General features: G+C 43.0%; 1 protein-coding gene across 1 annotated transcript in view; it reads right to left on the bottom strand.

The window, feature by feature from the left end:
• ttc28 (tetratricopeptide repeat domain 28) overlaps nt 1-22902 on the bottom strand; it is a 284301-nt gene that overhangs the window by 237757 nt on the left and 23642 nt on the right. The window contains exon 2 of the mRNA XM_034192530.1: nt 19233-19583. Coding sequence (XP_034048421.1) covers nt 19233-19583 — 351 coding nt within the window. The remainder of the gene's footprint in view (nt 1-19232; nt 19584-22902) is intronic.

Raw genomic sequence — 22902 nt, 5'->3', positions numbered from 1 at the left:
TCTCTCACAACCATCTCACAACTGGTCACTCCCTTGTGAAGGCTTTAGTCATTTGAATTTGAATTTCATTTTATTTTATTTGTATAGCACCAAATCACAACAATGCTGCCTCAAGGTGCTTCACATGAGTAAGTTCTACCAACCCAAGATCCACTGGTCCTTCACGAAGACCTTCTGCAACTTCATTGTTTCAGTAGCGTAGTTTGGAAAATGATTGCCGGGAACACAATGTGTATTCTAAGTATATATTTTGGATTTAAATGTAAAATGTCAAGGCCTGATCTGGCTCTGAAACTATCAGGGGTGTTGATATTTATCAGAGAGGGCGACAGACCTGGATCAGGCTGAACGCTGCCCGACAATAGTAGAAGAAGAGGAATAAAACATTTCCTCTTTACATTAAAAATTGAGCCCTTCTTATTGTTCTTGGAGATTTTCATGTCAAAGAGTGAATTTTCTGTGTATAAGACCGATTTACACATCAAAGAAAGAAGATTCAGTCTATTTAATCCTGGAACTGGAAACAGCCAAAGGTGAGTGGGGGGCGTGTCTGTGCACCCAGTCACCACAGGTCAACAGCACCGAGCCCAGCAAAAGAGAATTCAAGAGATAATACAAGAATTTGATTCACCGTTACAGTCTGTAAAATATAAATCGAGGGAAAGAGAGAAAAAAATAATAATTAATTAAACAACAGAAAGACGTTCAGAGGGCAGCGAGCGGCTGTGTTAGCTGTGTTTTGGACACGGTAACCAGCGCCGACAGCGTCCCGACACACTGGAGACAGGAACTATCTATGGTACTTAGAGAAACACATAAAACCATTTCATGCACAACATCCACGTATGTGACACATTACTGCCTGCATAGTTAGGCTGAATTATGAAGAAGAAAAAGCAATCTTTGATTTCATTTTGGTTTAGAGATAAGAAGGACAATTAAAAACACTCACTCTGTCTGACTGTAAAATTGCTGAAAACTGCGGTAATTTGATTTATTTTTTGTTAGTGACAGCATGTTGTCTCACGGAGGAGTTCAACATTTTCCTGCTGATTGAAATCATACAGTAACATGCAGCCTGGATAAGATTTATTTTTATGTACACTTTATGGATCGGAGGGCCCGAGCTGACAGCTGGTAGCACATATGCCTGGTGAAGCTGGCACGCCTGCTGGGCTGGCACAGAGTGCTGCCTGCCAAACAGATGAGCCTATAATTATGTTTGGTTTAATGATGAGCGCACGCATTAGGTTTTACACACTGGCTGATGATGTGTTTGTTGCTTTGAGCTTTCCATATTAACAATATAAATCCATGTGATGCTAAAGAATCACTCCGCTAACTTACAAATCACATAAGCTCTAAATTATTTACACATTATTCACTTTGTGTGTTTTTAGGAATCCGCTAGCTTAGCGCAGCTACTAGCTCTTAGCCGGTTTAGCATGGCGGCTTCTCCTGTCTCTCCCGCACTTTTCTGCTCTGGGTGTGAAATGTTTAGTTATTCCTCGGCCTCCTTTAGCAGTAATGGTACTTGTAATAAGTGTAGCTTATTCGTAGCTTTGGAGGCCAGGCTGGGCGAATTGGAGACTCCAATAGGCCCCTGTAGTCGGTGTGGACCAAGGTAGCTTAGCCGCCGTTAGTTTCCCTCTGGCAGATCCCGAGCAGCCGGGAAAGCAGGCCGACTGGGTGACTGTGAGGAGGAAGCGTAGCCCTAAACAGAAGCCCCGTGTACACCGCCAACCTGTTCACATTTCTAACCATTTTTCCCCACTCGGCGACACACCCGCCGAGGATCAAACTCTGGTTATTGGCGACTCTGTTTTGAGAAATGTGAAGTTTAGCGACACCAGCAACCATAGTCAATTGTCTTCCGGGGGCCAGAGCAGGCGACATTGAAGGAAATTTGAAACTGCTGGCTAAGGCTAAGCGTAAATTTGGTAAGATTGTAATTCACGTCGGCAGTAATGACACCCGGTTACGCCAATCGGAGGTCACTAAAATTAACATTAAATCGGTGTGTAACTTTGCAAAAACAATGTCGGACTCTGTAGTTTCTCTGGGCCCCTCCCCAATCGGACCGGGAGTGACATGTTTAGCCGCATGTTCTCCTTGAATTGCTGGCTGTCTGAGTGGTGTCCAAAAAATGAGGTGGGCTTCATAGATAATTGGCAAAGCTTCTGGGGAAAACCTGGTCTTGTTAGGAGAGACGGCATCCATCCCACTTTGGATGGAGCAGCTCTCATTTCTAGAAATCTGGCCAATTTTCTTAAATCCTCCAAACCGTGACTATCCAGGGTTGGGACCAGGAAGCAGAGTTGTAGTCTTACACACCTGCAGCTTCTCTCCCCCTGCCATCCCCTCATTACCCCATCCCCGTAGAGACGGTGCCTGCTCCCAGACTACCAATAACCAGCAAAAATCTATTTAAGCATAAAAATTCAAAAAGAAAAAATAATATAGCACCTTCAACTGCACCACAGACTAAAACAGTTAAATGTGGTCTATTAAACATTAGGTCTCTCTCTTCTAAGTCCCTGTTAGTAAATGATATAATAATTGATCAACATATTGATTTATTCTGCCTTACAGAAACCTGGTTACAGCAGGATGACTATGTTAGTTTAAATGAGTCAACACCCACGAGTCACACTAACTGCCAGAACGCTCGTAGCACGGGCCGAGGTGGAGGATTAGCAGCAATCAAAAAACCCAAAAAATCAAAAACCCAGACAGAGCTTTAATTCATTTGAAAGCTTGACTCTTAGTCTTGTCCATCCAAATTGGAAGTCCCAAAAAACAGTTTTATTTGTTATTATCTATCGTCCACCTGGTCGTTACTGTGAGTTTCTCTGTGAATTTTCAGACCTTTTGTCTGACTTAGTGCTTAGCTCAGATAAGATAATTATAGTGGGCGATTTTAACATCCACACAGATGCTGAGAATGACAGCCTCAACACTGCATTTAATCTATTATTAGACTCAATTGGCTTTGCTCAAAATGTAAATGAGTCCACCCACCACTTTAATCATATCTTAGATCTAGTTCTGACTTATGTTATGGAAATTGAAGACTTAACAGTATTCCCTGAAAACTCCCTTCTGTCTGATCATTTCTTAATAACATTTACATTTACTCTGATGGACTACCCAGCAGTGGGGAATAAGTTTCATTACACTAGAAGTCTTTCAGAAAGCGCTGTAACTAGGTTTAAGGATATGATTCCTTCTTTATGTTCTCTAATGCCATATACCAACACAGTGCAGAGTAGCTACCTAAACTCTGTAAGTGAGATAGATTATCTCATCAATAGTTTTACATCCTCATTGAAGACAACTTTGGATGCTGTAGCTCCTCTGAAAAAGAGAGCTTTAAATCAGAAGTGCCTGACTCCGTGGTATAACTCACAAACTTGTAGCTTAAAGCAGATAACCCGTAAGTTGGAGAGAAAATGGCGTCTCACTAATTTAGAAGATCTTCACTTAGCCTGGAAAAAGAGTCTGTTGCTCTATAAAAAAGCCCTCCATAAAGCTAGGACATCTTACTACTCATCACTAATTGAAGAAAATAAGAACAACCCCAGGTTTCTTTTCAGCACTGTAGCCAGGCTGACAAAGAGTCAGAGCTCTATTGAGCCGAGTATTCCTTTAACTTTAACTAGTAATGACTTCATGACTTTCTTTGCTAATAAAATTTTAACTATTAGAGAAAAAATTACTCATAACCATCCCAAAGACGTATCGTTATCTTTGGCTGCTTTCAGTGATGCCGGTATTTGGTTAGACTCTTTCTCTCCGATTGTTCTGTCTGAGTTATTTTCATTAGTTACTTCATCCAAACCATCAACATGTCTATTAGACCCCATTCCTACCAGGCTGCTCAAGGAAGCCCTACCATTATTTAATGCTTTGATCTTAAATATGATCAATCTATCTTTATTAGTTGGCTATGTACCACAGGCTTTTAAGGTGGCAGTAATTAAACCATTACTTAAAAAGCCATCACTTGACCCAGCTATCTTAGCTAATTATAGGCCAATCTCCAACCTTCCTTTTCTCTCAAAAATTCTTGAAAGGGTAGTTGTAAAACAGCTAACTGATCATCTGCAGAGGAATGGTCTATTTGAAGAGTTTCAGTCAGGTTTTAGAATTCATCATAGTACAGAAACAGCATTAGTGAAGGTTACAAATGATCTTCTTATGGCCTCAGACAGTGGACTCATCTCTGTGCTTGTTCTGTTAGACCTCAGTGCTGCTTTTGATACTGTTGACCATAAAATTTTATTACAGAGATTAGAGCATGCCATAGGTATTAAAGGCACTACGCTGCGGTGGTTTGAATCATATTTATCTAGTAGATTACAATTTGTTCATGTAAATGGGGAATCTTCTTCACAGACTAAGGTTAATTATGGAGTTCCACAAGGTTCTGTGCTAGGACCAATTTTATTCACTTTATACATGCTTCCCTTAGGCAGTATTATTAGACGGCATTGCTTAAATTTTCATTGTTACGCAGATGATACCCAGCTTTATCTATCCATGAAGCCAGAGGACACACACCAATTAGCTAAACTGCAGGATTGTCTTACAGACATAAAGACATGGATGACCTCTAATTTCCTGCTTTTAACTCAGATAAAATGTTGGGAAAGTGTAGTGACACGGACCCACAACAGGGGGCGCAAATGAACGGTCAATAGATGAGCCAAAATATAACAATTTAATGTTGTGAATTGTGCACAACGAACATACAGACAATCTCAGAATATCATTACAGTCAATCCACAAAGGTGACGTGTGGGCAGGCTCGAGGATACAAGACGTCTGTCCTGAGAAGAGCCGGAACCACACGATTTCCGCCAGCCACAGAACCTGGTGAATACTGGAGCCACCAAGTCCTGAATTCCCAGGTGATCACCGTCCCCGACTGTCGGATCTGGTACTGCTGGCGAAGAACAAAGACAGTCAAGTGTGGGTGTGTGTACACCCAGTGACAACAGCGGTGGGAATGCCACCGCCACCTCTCACTCAACACGTTGCAGTGGTCTCAGAAGAAAAAGAGCTCCGTCTTGCACAGCCTCCACAAAAACGACCGGTACTCCTGCAAACACTCACAATAACAGATTTACAAATCTCACAAAAAAGGCTGAGAGTATTACCTCCAATGAAGTATGATATCTCGGCAACGAGGTGGAGATGACGTCTGGTCTTTATGGAGTGAGAGGACGTTGAGTAGATGGGTGACAGCTGTCAAGAGGTAATGAGTGACAGCTGTCACCCCCGGCTGTGTCCATGGCGGCAGCGCCCTCTCGTGCCTGAAGCCCGCATTTCAGGCAGGGCGCCCTCTGATGGTGGGCCAGCAGTACCTCCTCTTCTGGCGGCCCACACACAACATAAAACTGAAGTTATTGTACTTGGCCCCACAAATCTTAGAAACATGGTGTCTAACCAGATCCTTACTCTGGATGGCATTACCCTGACCTCTAGTAATACTGTGAGAAATCTTGGAGTCATTTTTGATCAGGATATGTCATTCAAAGCGCATATTAAACAAATATGTAGGACTGCTTTTTTGCATTTACGCAATATCTCTAAAATCAGAAAGGTCTTGTCTCAGAGTGATGCTGAAAAACTAATTCATGCATTTATTTCCTCTAGGCTGGACTATTGTAATTCATTATTATCAGGTTGTCCTAAAAGTTCCCTGAAAAGCCTTCAGTTAATTCAAAATGCTGCAGCTAGAGTACTGACGGGGACTAGAAGGAGAGAGCATATCTCACCCATATTGGCCTCTCTTCATTGGCTTCCTGTTAATTCTAGAATAGAATTTAAAATTCTTCTTCTTACTTATAAGGTTTTGAATAATCAGGTCCCATCTTATCTTAGGGACCTCATAGTACCATATCACCCCAATAGAGCGCTTCGCTCTCAGACTGCAGGCTTACTTGTAGTTCCTAGGTTTGTAAGAGTAGAATGGGAGGCAGAGCCTTCAGCTTTCAGGCTCCTCTCCTGTGGAACCAGCTCCCAATTCAGATCAGGGAGACAGACACCCTCTCTACTTTTAAGATTAGGCTTAAAACTTTCCTTTTTGCTAAAACTTATAGTTAGGGCTGGATCAGGTGACCCTGAACCATCCCTTAGTTATGCTGCTATAGACTTAGACTGCTGGGGGGTTCCCATGATGCACTGAGTGTTTCTTTCTCTTTTGCTCTGTATGCACCACTCTGCATTTAATCATTAGTGATCGATCTCTGCTCCCCTCCACAGCATGTCTTTTTCCTGGTTCTCTCCCTCAGCCCCAACTAGTCCCAGCAGAAGACTGCCCCTCCCTGAGCCTGGTTCTGCTGGAGGTTTCTTCCTGTTAAAAGGGAGTTTTTCCTTCCCACTGTCGCCAAGTGCTTGCTCACAGGGGGTCGTTTTGACCGTTGGGGTTTTTACGTAATTATTGTATGGCCTTGCCTTACAATATAAAGCGCCTTGGGGCAACTGTTTGTTGTGATTTGGCGCTATATAAATAAAATTGATTGATGATGATAAAGTGTCTGTTTTGAAAAGCAACACAATTGATGACCACAGAAAGTTTTAATTTTCCTTCCTTGTGAGCATTCTGCTCCAGTGCAAGAAAATAAAAACAGACACATAATTATTTTCAGCAGAGCAGGTGGCTGTCGGGCACCAGGGTTCATCTCCAGATGATGATTCAGGCCAGAGCTGCTTGATCATGGCAAAAATTATAAATCACAATTTAATATATATATATATACACACACACACACACACACACACACACACACACACACACACACACACACACACACACACACACACACACACACACACACACACACACACACACACACACACTGTGTCTGCATAGTGGAATGCTGCCCTCAAGCATCTGCCCACCCCCTTTTTTAATGAATGTTGGTTGAGGCTCACCTTTAATTTAATTAATTTTGTGACCCCAAACACATCCCAAAAACCTAAAAAATATGTTATGATGATGTTTTTCTTGATTTTTTTTTGTCACTTCTGCATCTTTGATGATGTCATCAGCGTGCACTGGTAGTAGTCACATGAGAGTGACATCAGTTTGAGAGTCTGCAGTACAAGAGCTGAGCACAAAGTGGAACAGATCTGGAACTCTCGAGCACTAAACGGCTGAATTATTTGTGATTGTTTTTTTGTAATGAAATCAGAGATTTTATAGAAATATATTGGATGGTGGGCAACTGGGTGTTCTCAGTAACATAATACTGGCTGAGCTCGTGCATCCACCTACCCTTGTTTGGCTATACTTTTGCATGGAATGCCCAGGGTGTTCGGACGCATGAGAACAGAATATTTTTTGTATCATGAAAAATACCCCGCAAAGATAAAAACCAAAAAAGTAAGTTTCCACTCTCTGTGGAAAGCAGCACACACTGTGAAGGGGACGAGGAAAAAGTCATTTGGTGCCTCAACTCTGGAGAAGGGAGGTGATGGTCTAGCAGTTAAGGCGTTGGGCTTGAGACCAGAAGATCCTTCGTTCAAATCCCAGCCTGACAGCCTGACAATGGGTTCAGATGTCAACCCTGTCAATCAGCATTCAGGAGCCACAACCATAAAATAAGACAGGATGCACCCTAAAGACAGCTCAGCCAGTCAAGAGCTTACAGACACCTGAATGAAGTAATCAGCTTTTGGCAGGTCGGGAGGGGTGTGTGTGTGTGTGTGTGTGTGTGTGCAGGTTTGGGCTCCCTGAGGGTTGGAATTGGTCGCTGCTGATCTAAATGATTGTGACGGGTCATTTTCCTGGTGAATGTGTTGCACCTATTGGGAGTAGATGCCTGACTTGGTGCTGTATGTGCACCATGTCCATCCAGTGGGTGATGAAAAATGTAACAGATTATTTGTATTGCAGTGTAATTATTTTGATTGTATTTCAGAGCATGGAGTTCAATCCTTCTCGCATTATGCTCACATTCACATCGACAATGCTCTCTCTGAAGCTGAACCCCCTTCGCCCGCACAGACGCCCCCACAGATGCCCGCACAGACGCCCCCACAGACGCCCACACAAAGGCCCACAGGGACGCCCACACAAACCCCCTCACAGATGCTCACACAGACGCCCCCACAGACACTCACACAGATGCCCACACACACCCACACAGATCCACACACAGACTACCACACGAAGGCCCACAGGGATGCCCACACAGACGCTCACACAGACGCCCACACAAATGCTCACACAGACGCCCACAGACACCCACACAGGCGCCCCCACAGACACTCACACAGATGCCCACACACACCCACACAGATCCACACACAGACTACCACACGAAGGCCCACAGGGATGCCCACACAGACGCTCACACAGACGCCCACACAAATGCTCACACAGACGCCCACAGACACCCACACAGGCGCCCCCACAGACACCCACACAGATGCTCACAATGACGCCCACACACGGCCACACAGATGCTCACACAGACGCCCACAGACGGCCACTCAGACCCCACACGGACACCAACACAGTCACTCACATGGATGCCCACACAGACACCCAGACAGATGTCCACACAGACACTCAGACAGACACCCACACAGACGCCCACACAGACACCCACACAGATGCTCACAATGACGCCCACACACGGCCACACAGATGCTCACAATGACGCCCACACACGGCCACACAGATGCTCACAATGACGCCCACACACGGCCACACAGATGCTCACAATGACGCCCACACACGGCCACACAGATGCTCACAATGACGCCCACACACGGCCACACAGATGCTCACACAGACGCCCACAGACGGCCACTCAGACCCCACACGGACACCAACACAGTCACTCACATGGATGCCCACACAGACACCCAGACAGACGTCCACACAGACACTCAGACAGACACCCACACAGACGCCCACACAAACGCCCCCAGACGCCCACACAGACACCACATGAGTCAATTGTGTTGTCAATCAATCAATTTTTTTCAGTGACGTTCTGTGTATTTGATGTGTTTTATGAGCCAGTCGTTGAAGAAGAATTTCTGTGACCTTTGTGGGACAGAAAATAAAGTTTATTCTATTTTAAGAACATAAATATGAGATAGGCCAAAATTTCAGAAGGAAGACGTGCCGGGGGGTCAAAAATTTGACTGAAGGTCAAAATTATGATTGACTAAAGCATTCATTGCAACTTACGTCAAAATGATGGCACAAAGATATTCATACATAATACATAAATATAATGGTATATGGTAATATGGTAGACGGAGGCACAAACTGGAGATGGCACAAAATGATTTGATCCACCGACATCAACAGCCTTTTTACTTAACAATTCCCTTATCGGTCCTTCAGAGTGTCCGTTGTTTTTGAGGGTGTTTTATCGGGAAAATGATCATTTCTTCATGTTGATTACAGACCCTGCAGCGAGTCTGTAATCAACCGCTTCTGTAACTGCTCCGCTTTGAAGCTTGAAGCAATGAAGCAATGAAGCAGTGCTCCGACCTGCTGCTTCATTGGTTTTCTGCTTTGCAGCTTTTCATAAGCAGCAAATCCGTTTCTTAACTCCTCTCAAAACCATTTAAAAATGTCAATCGTGAGTCACTTTTGTGTGGATTAAAGTCACTAACTGGGACTCTTGTCTTGTTGCAGGTAAGAAATGAGAATTGTCCTCCGTTCTGTTGGCACAGCTCCAAACGCTGCACTGCTCTCTGCCGAGTCAAGTTAGAGTCCAGCCGGAATTAATAACTTCAGAGCGAATCACCGTTTAAATCAAATGATACCTCTTTCCAAATGTTGTAACACAGACAACAAACTCCAACAGACTAAAACGTTCTGTGTTCTTTATGAATGACACTGATGCTGACGTGCAGCCGACTGAGCTCAGCTCAGAGGTACGGAGTGACATTCATGCCATTAATGTCCGGAAAGAAATGCTTTTGAGAAAAACTACAGATTTTGTTCATTTTTATTTATGTCCAGAGTTTAAGGATCCAGTGACCAATTTCATATTTATTTACTTTAAGACTCAATAAAATGTTACTGACATAGAAAACCTGTAAAGCCTACTTTTAGTACACAGAAAAATCACAGGAGGTATTGATAAAGGAATCAATAAGGAATTGGATTGATAAGCGGAATCGATAATGGCACTGATATTGATAAAATCTTATCAATACCCATCTCTAGACCTAAATGACATGGTGAGATGCTGAAGAGCTTTGCTCATTTGTGTCCGCGACATATACATATTAAATTTAAATTATAAGCCGTATAAAAAGTCGTGTCTTCTGCCGCTGGTCTGCTCCATATCAGTCTGCTCCATATCAGTCTGATCCGTGTCGGTCTGATCCGTGTCGGTCTGATCCGTGTCGGTCTGATCCGTGTCGGTCTGATCCGTGTCAGTCTGATTCGTGTCAGTCTGATCCGTGTCAGTCTGATTCGTGTCAGTCTGATTCATGTCAGTCTGATCCATGTCAGTCTGATCCATGTCAGTCTGATCCATGTCAGTCTGATCCGTGTCAGTGTGATTCATGTCAGTCTGATCCGTGTCAGTTTGACCCATGTCAGTCTGATCCATGTCAGTCTGATTCATGTCAGTCTGATTCATGTAAGTCTGATTCATGTAAGTCTGATTCGTGTCAGTCTGATCCGTGTCAGTCTGATCCGTGTCAGTCTGATCCGTGTCAGTCTGATCCGTGTCAGTCTGATCCGTGTCAGTTTGATCCGTGTCAGTTTGATCCATGTCAGTCTGATTCATGTCAGTCTGATCTGTGTCAGTTTGATCCATGTCAGTCTGATCCATGTCAGTCTGATTCATGTCAGTCTGATTCATGTCAGTCTGATCCGTTGTCAGTTTGATCCATGTCAGTCTGATCCATGTCAGTCTGATTCATGTCAGTCTGATTCATGTCAGTCTGATCCATGTCAGTCTGATCCATGTCAGTCTGATTCATGTCAGTCTGATCTGTGTCAGTTTGATCCATGTCAGTCTGATCCATGTCAGTCTGATTCATGTCAGTCTGATTCATGTCAGTCTGATTCATGTCAGTCTGATCCGTTGTCAGTTTGATCCATGTCAGTCTGATCCATGTCAGTCTGATTCATGTCAGTCTGATTCATGTCAGTCTGATCCGTTGTCAGTTTGATCCATGTCAGTCTGATCCATGTCAGTCTGATTCATGTCAGTCTGATTCATGTCAGTCTGATCCATGTCAGTCTGATCCATGTCAGTCTGATTCATGTCAGTCTGATCCGTGTCGGTCTGATCCGTGTCGGTCTGATCCGTGTCGGTCTGATCCGTGTCGGTCTGATCCGTGTCGGTCTGATCCGTGTCAGTCTGATCCGTGTCAGTCTGATCCGTGTCAGTCTGATCCATGTCAGTCTGATTCGTGTCAGTCTGATCCATGTCAGTCTGATCCGTGTCAGTCTGATCCATGTCAGTCTGATCCGTGTCAGTGTGATTCATGTCAGTCTGATCCGTGTCAGTTTGACCCATGTCAGTCTGATCCATGTCAGTCTGATTCATGTCAGTCTGATTCATGTAAGTCTGATTCATGTAAGTCTGATCCGTGTCAGTCTGATCCGTGTCAGTCTGATCCGTGTCAGTCTGATCCGTGTCAGTCTGATCCGTGTCAGTCTGATTCATGTCAGTCTGATCTGTGTCAGTTTGATCCATGTCAGTCTGATCCATGTCAGTCTGATTCATGTCAGTCTGATTCATGTCAGTCTGATCCGTTGTCAGTTTGATCCATGTCAGTCTGATCCATGTCAGTCTGATCCATGTCAGTCTGATTCATGTCAGTCTGATTCATGTCAGTCTGATCCATGTCAGTCTGATTCATGTCAGTCTGATCTGTGTCAGTTTGATCCATGTCAGTCTGATCCGTGTCAGTCTGATCCATGTCAGTCTGATTCATGTCAGTCTGATTCATGTCAGTCTGATTCATGTCAGTCTGATCCATGTCAGTCTGATCCATGTCAGTCTGATTCATGTCAGTCTGATTCATGTCAGTCTGATCTGTGTCAGTTTGATCCATGTCAGTCTGATCCGTGTCAGTCTGATCCATGTCAGTCTGATCTGTGTCAGTTTGATCCATGTCAGTCTGATCCGTGTCAGTCTGATTCATGTCAGTCTGATCTGTGTCAGTTTGATCCATGTCAGTCTGATCCGTGTCAGTCTGATCCATGTCAGTCTGATTCATGTCATTCTGATCCCGTCAGATCTCAGAAGCTAAGCAGTGTGGGACCTGGTTAGTACTTGGATGGGAGACCTCTGTTGAACACCAGTGGCTGTGTGTGTTTCTCCAGGTAACACTGGAGTTGCATCAGGAAGAGCATCTGGCATAAAACTTGTGCCAAATACCAATGTGGATCTGGCTGTATCTGCTGTGGCGACCCCGAACACATAACAGGAGCAACTGAATGAACAACAACAACAACATAAAAAGTCGTAACTCCTCAACGTTGATATTAGAGATCAAAGTTTTGCACAATGTTTAAATTTAGATCAGCAGAACAAAGTTCAGGTTTATTTATTTTCATTGCTATGCTACAATTCTAAATCAGAAATTCAACTTCATAAGTAATAATGACTCAATTACATTCCAAAGTCATAATCTTGAGCTACTCACTGCTAATTCATCTCAGAATAATGACGAGAAAATGTTGACTTATGTACTCATATGTTTGATTGACAGACAACATTCTGACTTTTCATGACAGACTTTTGAGTTAAAGTTGGATTTTTTTTAAACTTATTTTTTTAATTTTTGACTCACATTTGAATAAAAACTCTAATAAAAAGTCTTCTATCACAAACAGCTGCATCTGCTCCTGCTGCTGCCAATAGCAGAAATAACTTGCAAATAATAATAATAATAATAATAATAATAATGATAATAATAATAACAAAAACCCTCAGAGGAATGTGGACGTCGTGTGTTTACTCCAAGACAGCCAACAGAACAGAGACGGACACTCCAGCGAGCATCCGACTGGTTAAACTCTGATTTGCGTCACATCAGCAGGATGTGTCCTGTAACGTGTCTGATGACAGTGATGCTGAAACTTTAACACAACACTTATGTGGGAACTCAGAGGTTTGGACCAACTGATTTTATCCCACGTGAGTGCTGCCCCCTAGTGGTCATGATCAATACTGCTTCCCCTCTCTTTCACTGTGGTGATTTTAATTAATCCACAGTGTTGTTGCTGTTAAACTGAAGGTAATGAGTCAGTAGTCGACTGACTGACACACAGCGTGGTCTGTGGTTAAGTCCTGGGTCACCCCACTGACCCAGACTGGCTTCTCCACAGCAACAGGACATTACAGTCGCACGGCACAGTGCACCATCAGGCCTCCTTTGGACCGTGAAGTCTACTTAAAGCAAGTCTACCCTTTCTGTGCATGTACATTAATTATATTTTTGTAGTGTGCGGTTTGAGAGTCCTTTCTTAATGACAGGGGAAGCCTGAGTGGTGCGCGCCTGAGCCACAGTCTTCCACATAAACAGGCGTAACTGGCTGCCATCTGGTCATCGTTCCCTTTAGAGGGCAGAAGCCCACGGAACTCTTTCTGATTCCACCGTAAAGTTACACATGAAAAGAACGTACTTTAGTACAACAATGTCTCTGTTTATGATGATTATTCAAGATAAGGAGGAACGTATTGACTATGAGTTCAAGGTGAATATGTCAGCGATCAAAATGTAGCAGCTGTGACATCATCCACAAAGGGTCAAACTGCAATGTGACATTTGAGTCATTCACATTAAATACCGTATTTGCTGAAGTATAATTTGTAGGTTTTTTTTACTAGTTTGGCAGTCCTGCAACTTATGCTCCAGTGCAACTCATATACCAAAAAAAAAAGAAAAACCCCTCACACATTTATTATAATAATAATAATAATAATAATAATCCACCCATTCATTTTCTACACCCACTTACTCCAATTAAGGGTCACAGGGTCAGGGGTGGGGGGCGGGCTATCCCAGCAGTCATAGGGCGTGAGGTGGGCTTCACCCTGGACAGAACGCCAGTTAATAATAATAATAACTATTTATACAGGGCTTTCCCAGGAATCAAACCACTACACAAAATAATACTCCAATAATAAAACAATAAATGCCAATATTAAAAAATACACTACAACAATACACAAAAATCACAAATTAAAGAACTGATAATACAGAAAAAAAAAATCATAACATTACTACAAACTTCCTGCCATTGTTTTTACATACATCACATGGAACATGTGATGGCACATTACATCATCAAACTGTGCACGTTAGTGGGCATCCATGATATTCACACGCCATTTGACAGATTCAATGACTACGACCACCTGAGATACATTTCTGTTAAAGTTAGAACAGGGCTCACAGCTGCTTGTAACTAGGGGAGCACAAATCTGATCTTCTGGATGAGTATCAGTCCCATACTGGCCAAAGTTACTGGATGAGATATCAGAGATTAAAGAGGAAAAAAATCTGTTTTTTGTGTTGTTTTCTACTGAGTCATGTTATGGGCTTCATATGGTTTTCTTTAGGGGACTTCAACATTTATTTCACAGTTTGAAGTGATGTTTTAGTTATGCTGCTATAGACGTAGACTGCTGGGGGGTTCCCATGATGCACTGAGTGTTTCTTTCTCTTTTTGCTCTGTATGCACCACTCTGCATTTAATCATTAGTGATCGATCTCTGCTCTCTTCCACAGCATGTCTTTTTCCTGGTTCTCTCCCTCAGCCCCAACCAGTCCCAGCAGAAGACTGCCCCTCCCTGAGCCTGGTTCTGCTGGAGGTTTCTTCCTGTTAAAAGGGAGTTTTTCCTTCCCACTGTCACCAAGTGCTTGCTCACAGGGGGTCGTTTTGACCGTTGGGGTTTTACATCATTATTGTATGGCCTTGCCTTACAATATAAAGCGCCTTGGGGCAACTGTTTGTTGTGATTTGGCGCTATATAAAAAAATTGATTGATTGATTGATTGATGGACAGGTGAGCAAAGTACATCCACACAAATGTATTTATTAACAGCTATTTTAAGACTGGTACTGCCACATACTCAAGGTTCCAAGATAGGCATCATATCGGACATGAAAAAGTGGTACCATCCCATCCCTACATGCAACCAGAACACTAACATTTGAAATAACTCCTCCCCTTGAATGATTCAAACCGTGGGTTATGGTTGGTTTCTGTGCCTACAGTCTGGTTCTGGTCAAAGTTTCTTCCAGACCATCACCTCCCCACTAGAGCACCGTGTCCACACACACTAAGGTGGACGCGGTGCTCTAGTGGGGAGGTGATGGTGTGGTGGTTAAGGCGTTGGGCTTGAGACCACAGGATCCTCGGTTCAACTCACCTTGGGCAAGATCCTTAATGCCCTAGTTGCTCCTAGTGTGTAGTGAGCACCTTGTATGGCAGCACCCTGACAATGCGGTGAATGTGTGGCATTATTGTAAAGCACTTTGAGCATCTGATGCAGATGAAAAAGCGCTATATAAATACAGCCCATTTATTTATTTAGTCACTGTGGGAGGAAAGTTGTGTGTCTCTAAATTAACAGTAAGGATCAAAGAGGACACACATGACCGACACAAACACAGTATGAACCCTTTCTCAACCCAAAAGCACAACTACTGAGGCAAAATACAAAGCTTTAATGGTGAATGAAAGTTCCTGTGTGAAGGAAAGAGGCAGAACAGAAAGACACTGCAGACGCCAGCAAACATTCAGACACAAAACAGGTGGGATTGTGGGAGAAAAAGACCAGCATCTGCTGCTGCAGCAGCTCCTGTGATCCGACTTCATTTGAATCACAAAGAGACAAAACATGTTGTTCAGCTTTGTAATGAACACACCGACAAGAAGGTAAAAACTGCCCAAAACAGCAAAAACACAACATCAAAATGCAAAGTTTTGCTATTGTGTGATCGAATTCAGCTGACAAACGTGTGTGACGTTCGACCGCTTACACCTCTACGTTCCCACGACTGCGTCACATCTGTGTTTTTGTTTGTGTGAGTGTTTTGTTGCCGTTGGCCTGTTGTGCCGACGGGACAAAAACAGAGACAAGAGCAAAAGATGATGCTTCTGTTTGAAAGTGACAACTGAAGCAGCAGTAAATGTCGCTCTCAGACAGCCGCTCTTATTGGCAGTTCATTAGTCTTGACCTTGCCTTTGACCTGTGAGCAGGATGGCGCAATGACACCGCCGCCATGAGGGCCGCACACATAAAGGAATGGCGTTTCTCTCATTGTGTGCGAGTGCCAAACTCAGAGCGAGGCCTCGCCAGGGTTTGAAAACAAAATAACAGGCGTGCAGAGCTTCCACACACACGCATTCCTGCACTCACACACCCAAACACCACTTCCGTCCATTCTCCTGCTCGGGGAGAGGAAGTGGAGTCGAGCTGGCCGGGGCCCAGCTGTCCACACAATGGGCTGTCTCCTGCCTGCACAGCTCCTCCACAGACGCTCCATCAATTCACTGCTGTGTGTGTCGGCAGAAGAAAAGAGCCACTCTAACCTTTGTCCACGCCACCGAGGCGTGACCGCCCTCTACAGGAAGAAACCAACGTTTTACTGAGCACCAAACTCAGTGTTTTCCAAAGTGCGAGGAAAATGTGCAAACTCCCAGATCAGCCTCTTCTGACATGACTGACGCAGTGTGACATCGAAAGACAGCTGCAATGATAAATTATTAACATTCATCAGTATCATAATTACTCGTCTGTACACTTGGACCCCATCAGAACTTCTTGTTTTATAAATACTCTCCACATGTCATTACTGAGGCCATTCTTACAGATATATAACACAACACAGTCACTTTGCAGCTATTTTGAAAAAAATGACTATTGAGTATCAGGTTCATAAAACACATTTCATTTTGAAAGAACTTTGACCATATTTTCTGTTTTTCAAGCACGATGTTTTCAATCCAAAATTCAACTCCAGTACTCATGAAAAACTGTCACAAAGCTAAAAACATTTTGCTATAGAGTCCGACAGGATACCATTATATCAAACATAAGACAAGTTATTATGGATCCCACAGAATTTAATCAAATGTGATGAAAAGAAGTGACACTGAAGATAACTGTATAGGTGGCAGTTACAGAATATTTCAGGTGAATACATTTAAGAAAATCTATCTAAAAATATACCCCTGGAGACCACGTGGACTGATTAGGGATGAAGGTAATCAACAGCTGCTTTGATAATCAAATAATCATTTTGAGTCTTTTTTGTTAAATGTCCAAATTCTCTAATTTCAACTTCTTAAATGTGAATATTTCCTGGTTTCTTGTCTCCTCTTTCACGGTAAACTGAATGTGTTTGTGTTGTGAATAACAAATCTTGGGCTTTGGGAAACACTGATTAATGGTTTTCAACATTTTCAAACAATTAATCAATTAATGCAGGAAATAATCAACAGATTAATTGATAATAACTGTTAGCTGTAGGCCTGTGAAATATGTCACTCATTTTATTTGTCTACTTATTTAGTATTTTTGCATCTCAGGAAGACACTCAAATCTTCAGTGTGCAAGACTTTGACTTTTTTCTTTTTTATATTTCCTTTATAGGCTGGTATTTTATTTTATTTATTTAGTTATTTGTATGATAAATACTTTCATAACAAATATTTAAATACAATGTTGGAAGTTAGGAAAATATATAATGGTTATTATTTCCTGGTTAGTTAGTCAAAGTATTAATTATTTAATCATGAGATTAATTGAAAAAAAATCAGTTAATCAAAGAATAATAACTGTTAGTTGCAGCACATTAAATATGTCACCATGTATTTATTTATATGTTGTTGTTTAATGTCTGTCTCAGGAAGATTTTTGAGAATTTTATTTATGTATCCCCACCCCCCATAGACACCACTTTATATGGCAAATATTTAAAATACAATGTTGAAAGTTATGTTAAAATTTATGGCTATAATTTCCAGGTAAGTAAACCAAAGAATTCATTTGCTAATGGCAAATAATCATTAAATTAAATTAAATTGTTAAATTAAAAGATGAATAAAAAAATCAACTGTTAATAAAGTAATAGCTCTCCATCATTGTGTGTCGTCAGCCTGCATCTCCTCACGATGCCACGTTTATTGGAACATCTCATTAAACTGACTTATGTGGCTTTCAAATACAAAAAACCCCAAAACAAAACAAACAAAAAAAAAACTAAGATGAATATAAAAACGTGGTCGGCAGAATCTAAGCAGCATCTTGTGTTCGTGGATAATAACAACAACAACAACAACAACAATGAAGCCATGTGACAGGAACGGGGTAGGAAAGAGGAAAGAAGGATTTGCTTCTTTTTTCAATGCACATGGTCCATTAAAGACGTCAAAACAAAGATTTGAACCAGCACCAGGTATCTTGAGATGCTTGACTTCAACACAGTTCTCTTCACGCACACAAGAACCAGAACTGAGGCGGGTTTGACAATCAGGCAACCACCACTAATTAGCTAAGCCAACTTTCTCTGTGGCAGATTCACTTTTCAGCTAACTTCGAAAACCATTAACGGACCAACTATCTTACACAAAATGTAGTGGTGCTAACTTTAAACAAGGTACCATTTAAAAAAAATAGAATTTATCAGTACAAAACGTGCGTGAATGCTAGCATCATCCATTTGCTCCTGTTGGAACTAATGCTACATTCTATTGCACGTCGAAAGTCAATAATTCCGACGTTGAACGTCAATGTGTTCCAGTGGATCTGCTCTGGAAAGCATGGAACGCCTGCACGGCCACGGACATCGAGTTCCTTTCTCTGATATTTCATCTGCCATCTTGGGAGGGGGATTATTATGAATTTGCGACCCACCGCCATACTGACAACAGTACGGTCCACAACTCCAGTCAACACCCGTCGTATACATTTACTGCATAAACTCACCATCAAACGCTACATACAAGTAGAGATTAATGAAAAGATGATTCTGCTTACTGTGTGTGCCGCCATATTGCCCTGACATCATACCAGTGAGGTTGATCTCCACAGCTCTCACCCAAGTTTCCGATTTGGCGGTTCAATGGTTTATCATTTTAGTGTTACCAAGCAAATTAGCAGTTATCAAAGCTAATTTTTACAATATCTGCACTCACCACTGATCGCACATAAAGCCGGTTATAGTGTGCGGCTCAGTTTCAAATGTCATCAGCGCTCACGACTCTTACCTTGGGCCACTTGGGGTTGATGAGCCGGGCTTTGATTGCATCATCCAGCGCCGCACTGTAGTGGCCCAGTCTGAGGTAGGCTGCAGAGCGGTTACTGTACAGGATGCAGTTCTGGGGGTCGGCGGCGAGGACCTCGCTGTAAAGACGCACAGCAAGGGTGTAATCCCCCTGCTGGCAGGCCTGGTTACTACACCGCACACACTCCAGGAATTCCGCTTTACTCAGGACGGGGCCAGAGGCAGCCAAACGCTCAGCCCTTCTCACTGAAGGGATGACAGGAGAGGAAGAGGGGGAGGAGGAAGAGGGAGTAACTGTGGTCCTGTTGGTGGAACGAGAACCAAACAGAGAGAACTGAGTAGAAGAAGAAAAGGAGAAGAGAGAGAGAAAAGGAGAGGAGACAACATATTGGTTAAATGAGCTTTTTGTGGAAACAATCTGTGACCATTTAAACACCAAACTAACCATCATGGAGATATAGTTTGTCAAGTTGCATACATCCTTAAATTCTACCACTATGAAAGGATGATAACCTTTATTTCTTTGTGTTGTCAGGGTGCTATTGTAAAAAGTACACTCGCTCAGCTGCTCTATTTTTTGCTCTGTCTATTGTGAATCTGTGTATTAATTTGGCACAAGTTTCACACCAGATGCCCTATTTGATGCAACTCCACTTTACATGGGGAATGGGCACCCATGGTCTTGAATGGAAAACCTTCTGTTTTGGAGGCACTTGCTTCCTGAGTAAAGCCCAACACAAATGTCATTGCTGGTTTCATTTGCACCTTAGACGACAAAAGTGGTCTACAGTCACCATGGTGCAAACCACATACAAGGTCTGTTAGAAAAGTATCGGACCTTTTTATTTTTTGCAAAAACCATATGGATTTGAATCACGTGTGATTGCATCAGCCAAGCTTGAACCTTCGTGCGCACGCGTGAGTTTTTTCACGCCTGTCGGTTGCGTCATTCACCTGTGAGCAGGCTTTGTGTGAGCAGTGGTCCACCCCTCTCATCGGATTTTTATTGCGAATAAATGTCTGAACGATTTGGAGCTTTGCTGCATCAATTTTTTTCCAGAAACTGTAAGAGACCTCCAGGTGGACACCGTTTGGAAAATTAATATGGCTTTCAGGGACAATTTTATGGGGATTACACAGATTAAGGAGTGATCCACCCGGTTTAAAGACCGCCCACAGCTGCTGAGAGCGCGGCACACTCCGAGTGCCGATCGACAGGCTGACACCCTGCTGAAACAACCAGATCATTTCCAACGTGAAGGCTTTGTTGATCTGGGACGTCATCTGACTTTCACAACAAGGCAGAAGACGTGGACATCAGCACTTTTTCGGCACATTCCACTGTTACAGGAGTTTTTTTCATGGAAAAAGAAGCGGAGGATTGCGCCACCGTGCCGCTCATGGTGCGGGACAAAACCACCTCCATGTTGGTCTCACAGGACGGCTTTCAGGTGGCTTCCGATTGCTTTTCAGTCGTGTGCATATCCGAGAAATTGAGCGTGAGCTGGATATGCCCCAACATGTCCTGTGAGGCTTCATCACGGAGTTGCTTTGCGCCATGCGGCTCCGTCCTGACGCGCGGAATTCCTCCGCACGTCTGTCTCAATGTGCCAAAAAAGTGCTGATGTCCACGTGTTCCGCAATAACTGTGCTAGTCAGATGACATACCGATCAAGACAGCGTCCAGTTTATAAATGAACGGCACATTCCACTGTTACAGGAGTTTCTGTCATGGAAAGAGGAGCGGAGGAATTCCGCGCATCACGGCGGAGCCGCATGGCGCAAAGCAACGCCGAGATGAAGCCTCACAGGACATGTTGGGGCATGTCCAGCTCATGCTCAATTTCTCGGATAGTCACACGACTGAAAAGCAACCGGAAGCCGTCTGAAAGCCACCTGAAAGCCGTCCTGTGAGACCAACATGGAGGTGGTTTTGTCCCGCGCCATGAGCGGCACGGTGGCGCAATCTACCGCTTCTCTTTCCATGAAAAAACTCCTGTAGCAGTAGAATGTGCCGAAAAAGTGCTGATGTCCACGCCTTCTGCCTTTTTGTGAAAGTCAGACGACGTCCAGGATCAACAAAGCCTTCACGTTGGAAATGACCTGGTTGTTTCAGCGGGGTTTCAGCCTGTCGATGGACGCTCGGAGCATGGCGCGCTCTCAGCAGTTGTGGGCCGTCTTTAAACCGGCTGGATCACTCCTTAATCTGTGTAATCCCCATAAAATCGTCGCTGAAAGCCATATTAATTTTCCAAACGGTTACCACCTGGAGGTCTCTCACAGTTTCTGGAAAAAAATTGATGCAGCAAAGCTCCAAATCGTTCAGACATTTATTTGCAATAAAAATCCGATGAGGGGGGTGGACCAGTGCTCACACAAAGCCTGCTCACAGGCGAATGACGCAACCGACAGGCATGAAAAAACTCATGCATGCGCACGAAGGGTCAAGCTTGGCTGATGCAATCACACGTGATTCAAATCCATATAGTTTTTGAAAAAATAAAAAGGTTCGTTACTTTTTGGACAGACCTCGTACATGGCCGGTTCCACGCTTTCGGGAGAGGAAACACGCTTTGTTAAGAATTTTCTCCTGGCCACAGAAAAACAAAGGATAAAATCCATGGTTTCATCCATGTTTTGAAGACCATACTTTGTGTCCCTAGGGTGAATAAAAAGTCACAAAGCTTTCTCTTATCGTGCCCCTGTCCTGTGGAATGATCTCCCCGCTTTCAATAAAACAGTCAGATTCTGTAGAGACTTAAAAGTCCTGACTTATTTTCCCTTTGGTATGGCTAGCATACTGGCATAGTATAGTTCTACACTTTTTACCCTTTTAAATGTATTTTATTAGTAAACAGAGCGTGCTGCGGCCTCAGCTTAACCTAAATTCTGGGTCTTTTAGTGAAACTTAGGGCTAGTGGCTGGCGATCACCTTAATATTTCTTCTGTTTATGTTGTTGTTTAATGCTGAGAAATTATACTGTATTTCTTGTCTTTCTGATGCCTGATTCAGTTTTTTTCTCCCTGTTTGAGGTGCAGTTAAATCCAGAGATGGGTGTGGTGTCTGTTTCTGTAACCCTCCTGTCCTATGCACCGGCAGCATTTCCTGTATATTCGTATTGTGAGTTGTTTTGTAATTTGTGTCTGTATCATGGCCCAAGCAAAGGGTCACCCCTTTGAGTCTGGTCTGCTTGAGGTTTTTTCCTCAGAGGGAGTTTTTCCTTACCACTGTCACCTGTGTACTGCTCTAGGGGTTACTAAGGTTAGACCTTATTGTGTAAAGCGCCTTGAGGCAACTTTTTTTTGTGATTTGGCGTTATATAAATGAAAATAAATTGAATTGAACTGGAACTGAATTCTTACGCAGTGCTGGACTTCACTTCTACCATTTGTCCTATTAAAACCAATCACGTTCCATCTCAAAATATTAGATTTGGAAAATCTCTTCACCTAATAAGCAACGCTAGTCATGTGACTACATCTTTGCAAAACACAGATTTTAACCATTTTGATGTATTTACCATCAAAGTCCACAAAAAACACTATAAAAAATATGTTTTCCCCCATTCACTTTGGGGGCATGACCTGAGATAATGTCACCAAAATTCATACTCCTCACAGCTTGACGTTTCTGAGTGTTTATCAGAGGCAGG

This window comes from Thalassophryne amazonica, chromosome 17 (assembly GCF_902500255.1).
Source record: "Thalassophryne amazonica chromosome 17, fThaAma1.1, whole genome shotgun sequence".
NCBI lineage: Eukaryota > Metazoa > Chordata > Actinopteri > Batrachoidiformes > Batrachoididae > Thalassophryne > Thalassophryne amazonica.
Note: the sequence above shows the minus strand (reverse complement) of the source record. Positions and strands in the feature narration are given on the sequence as shown.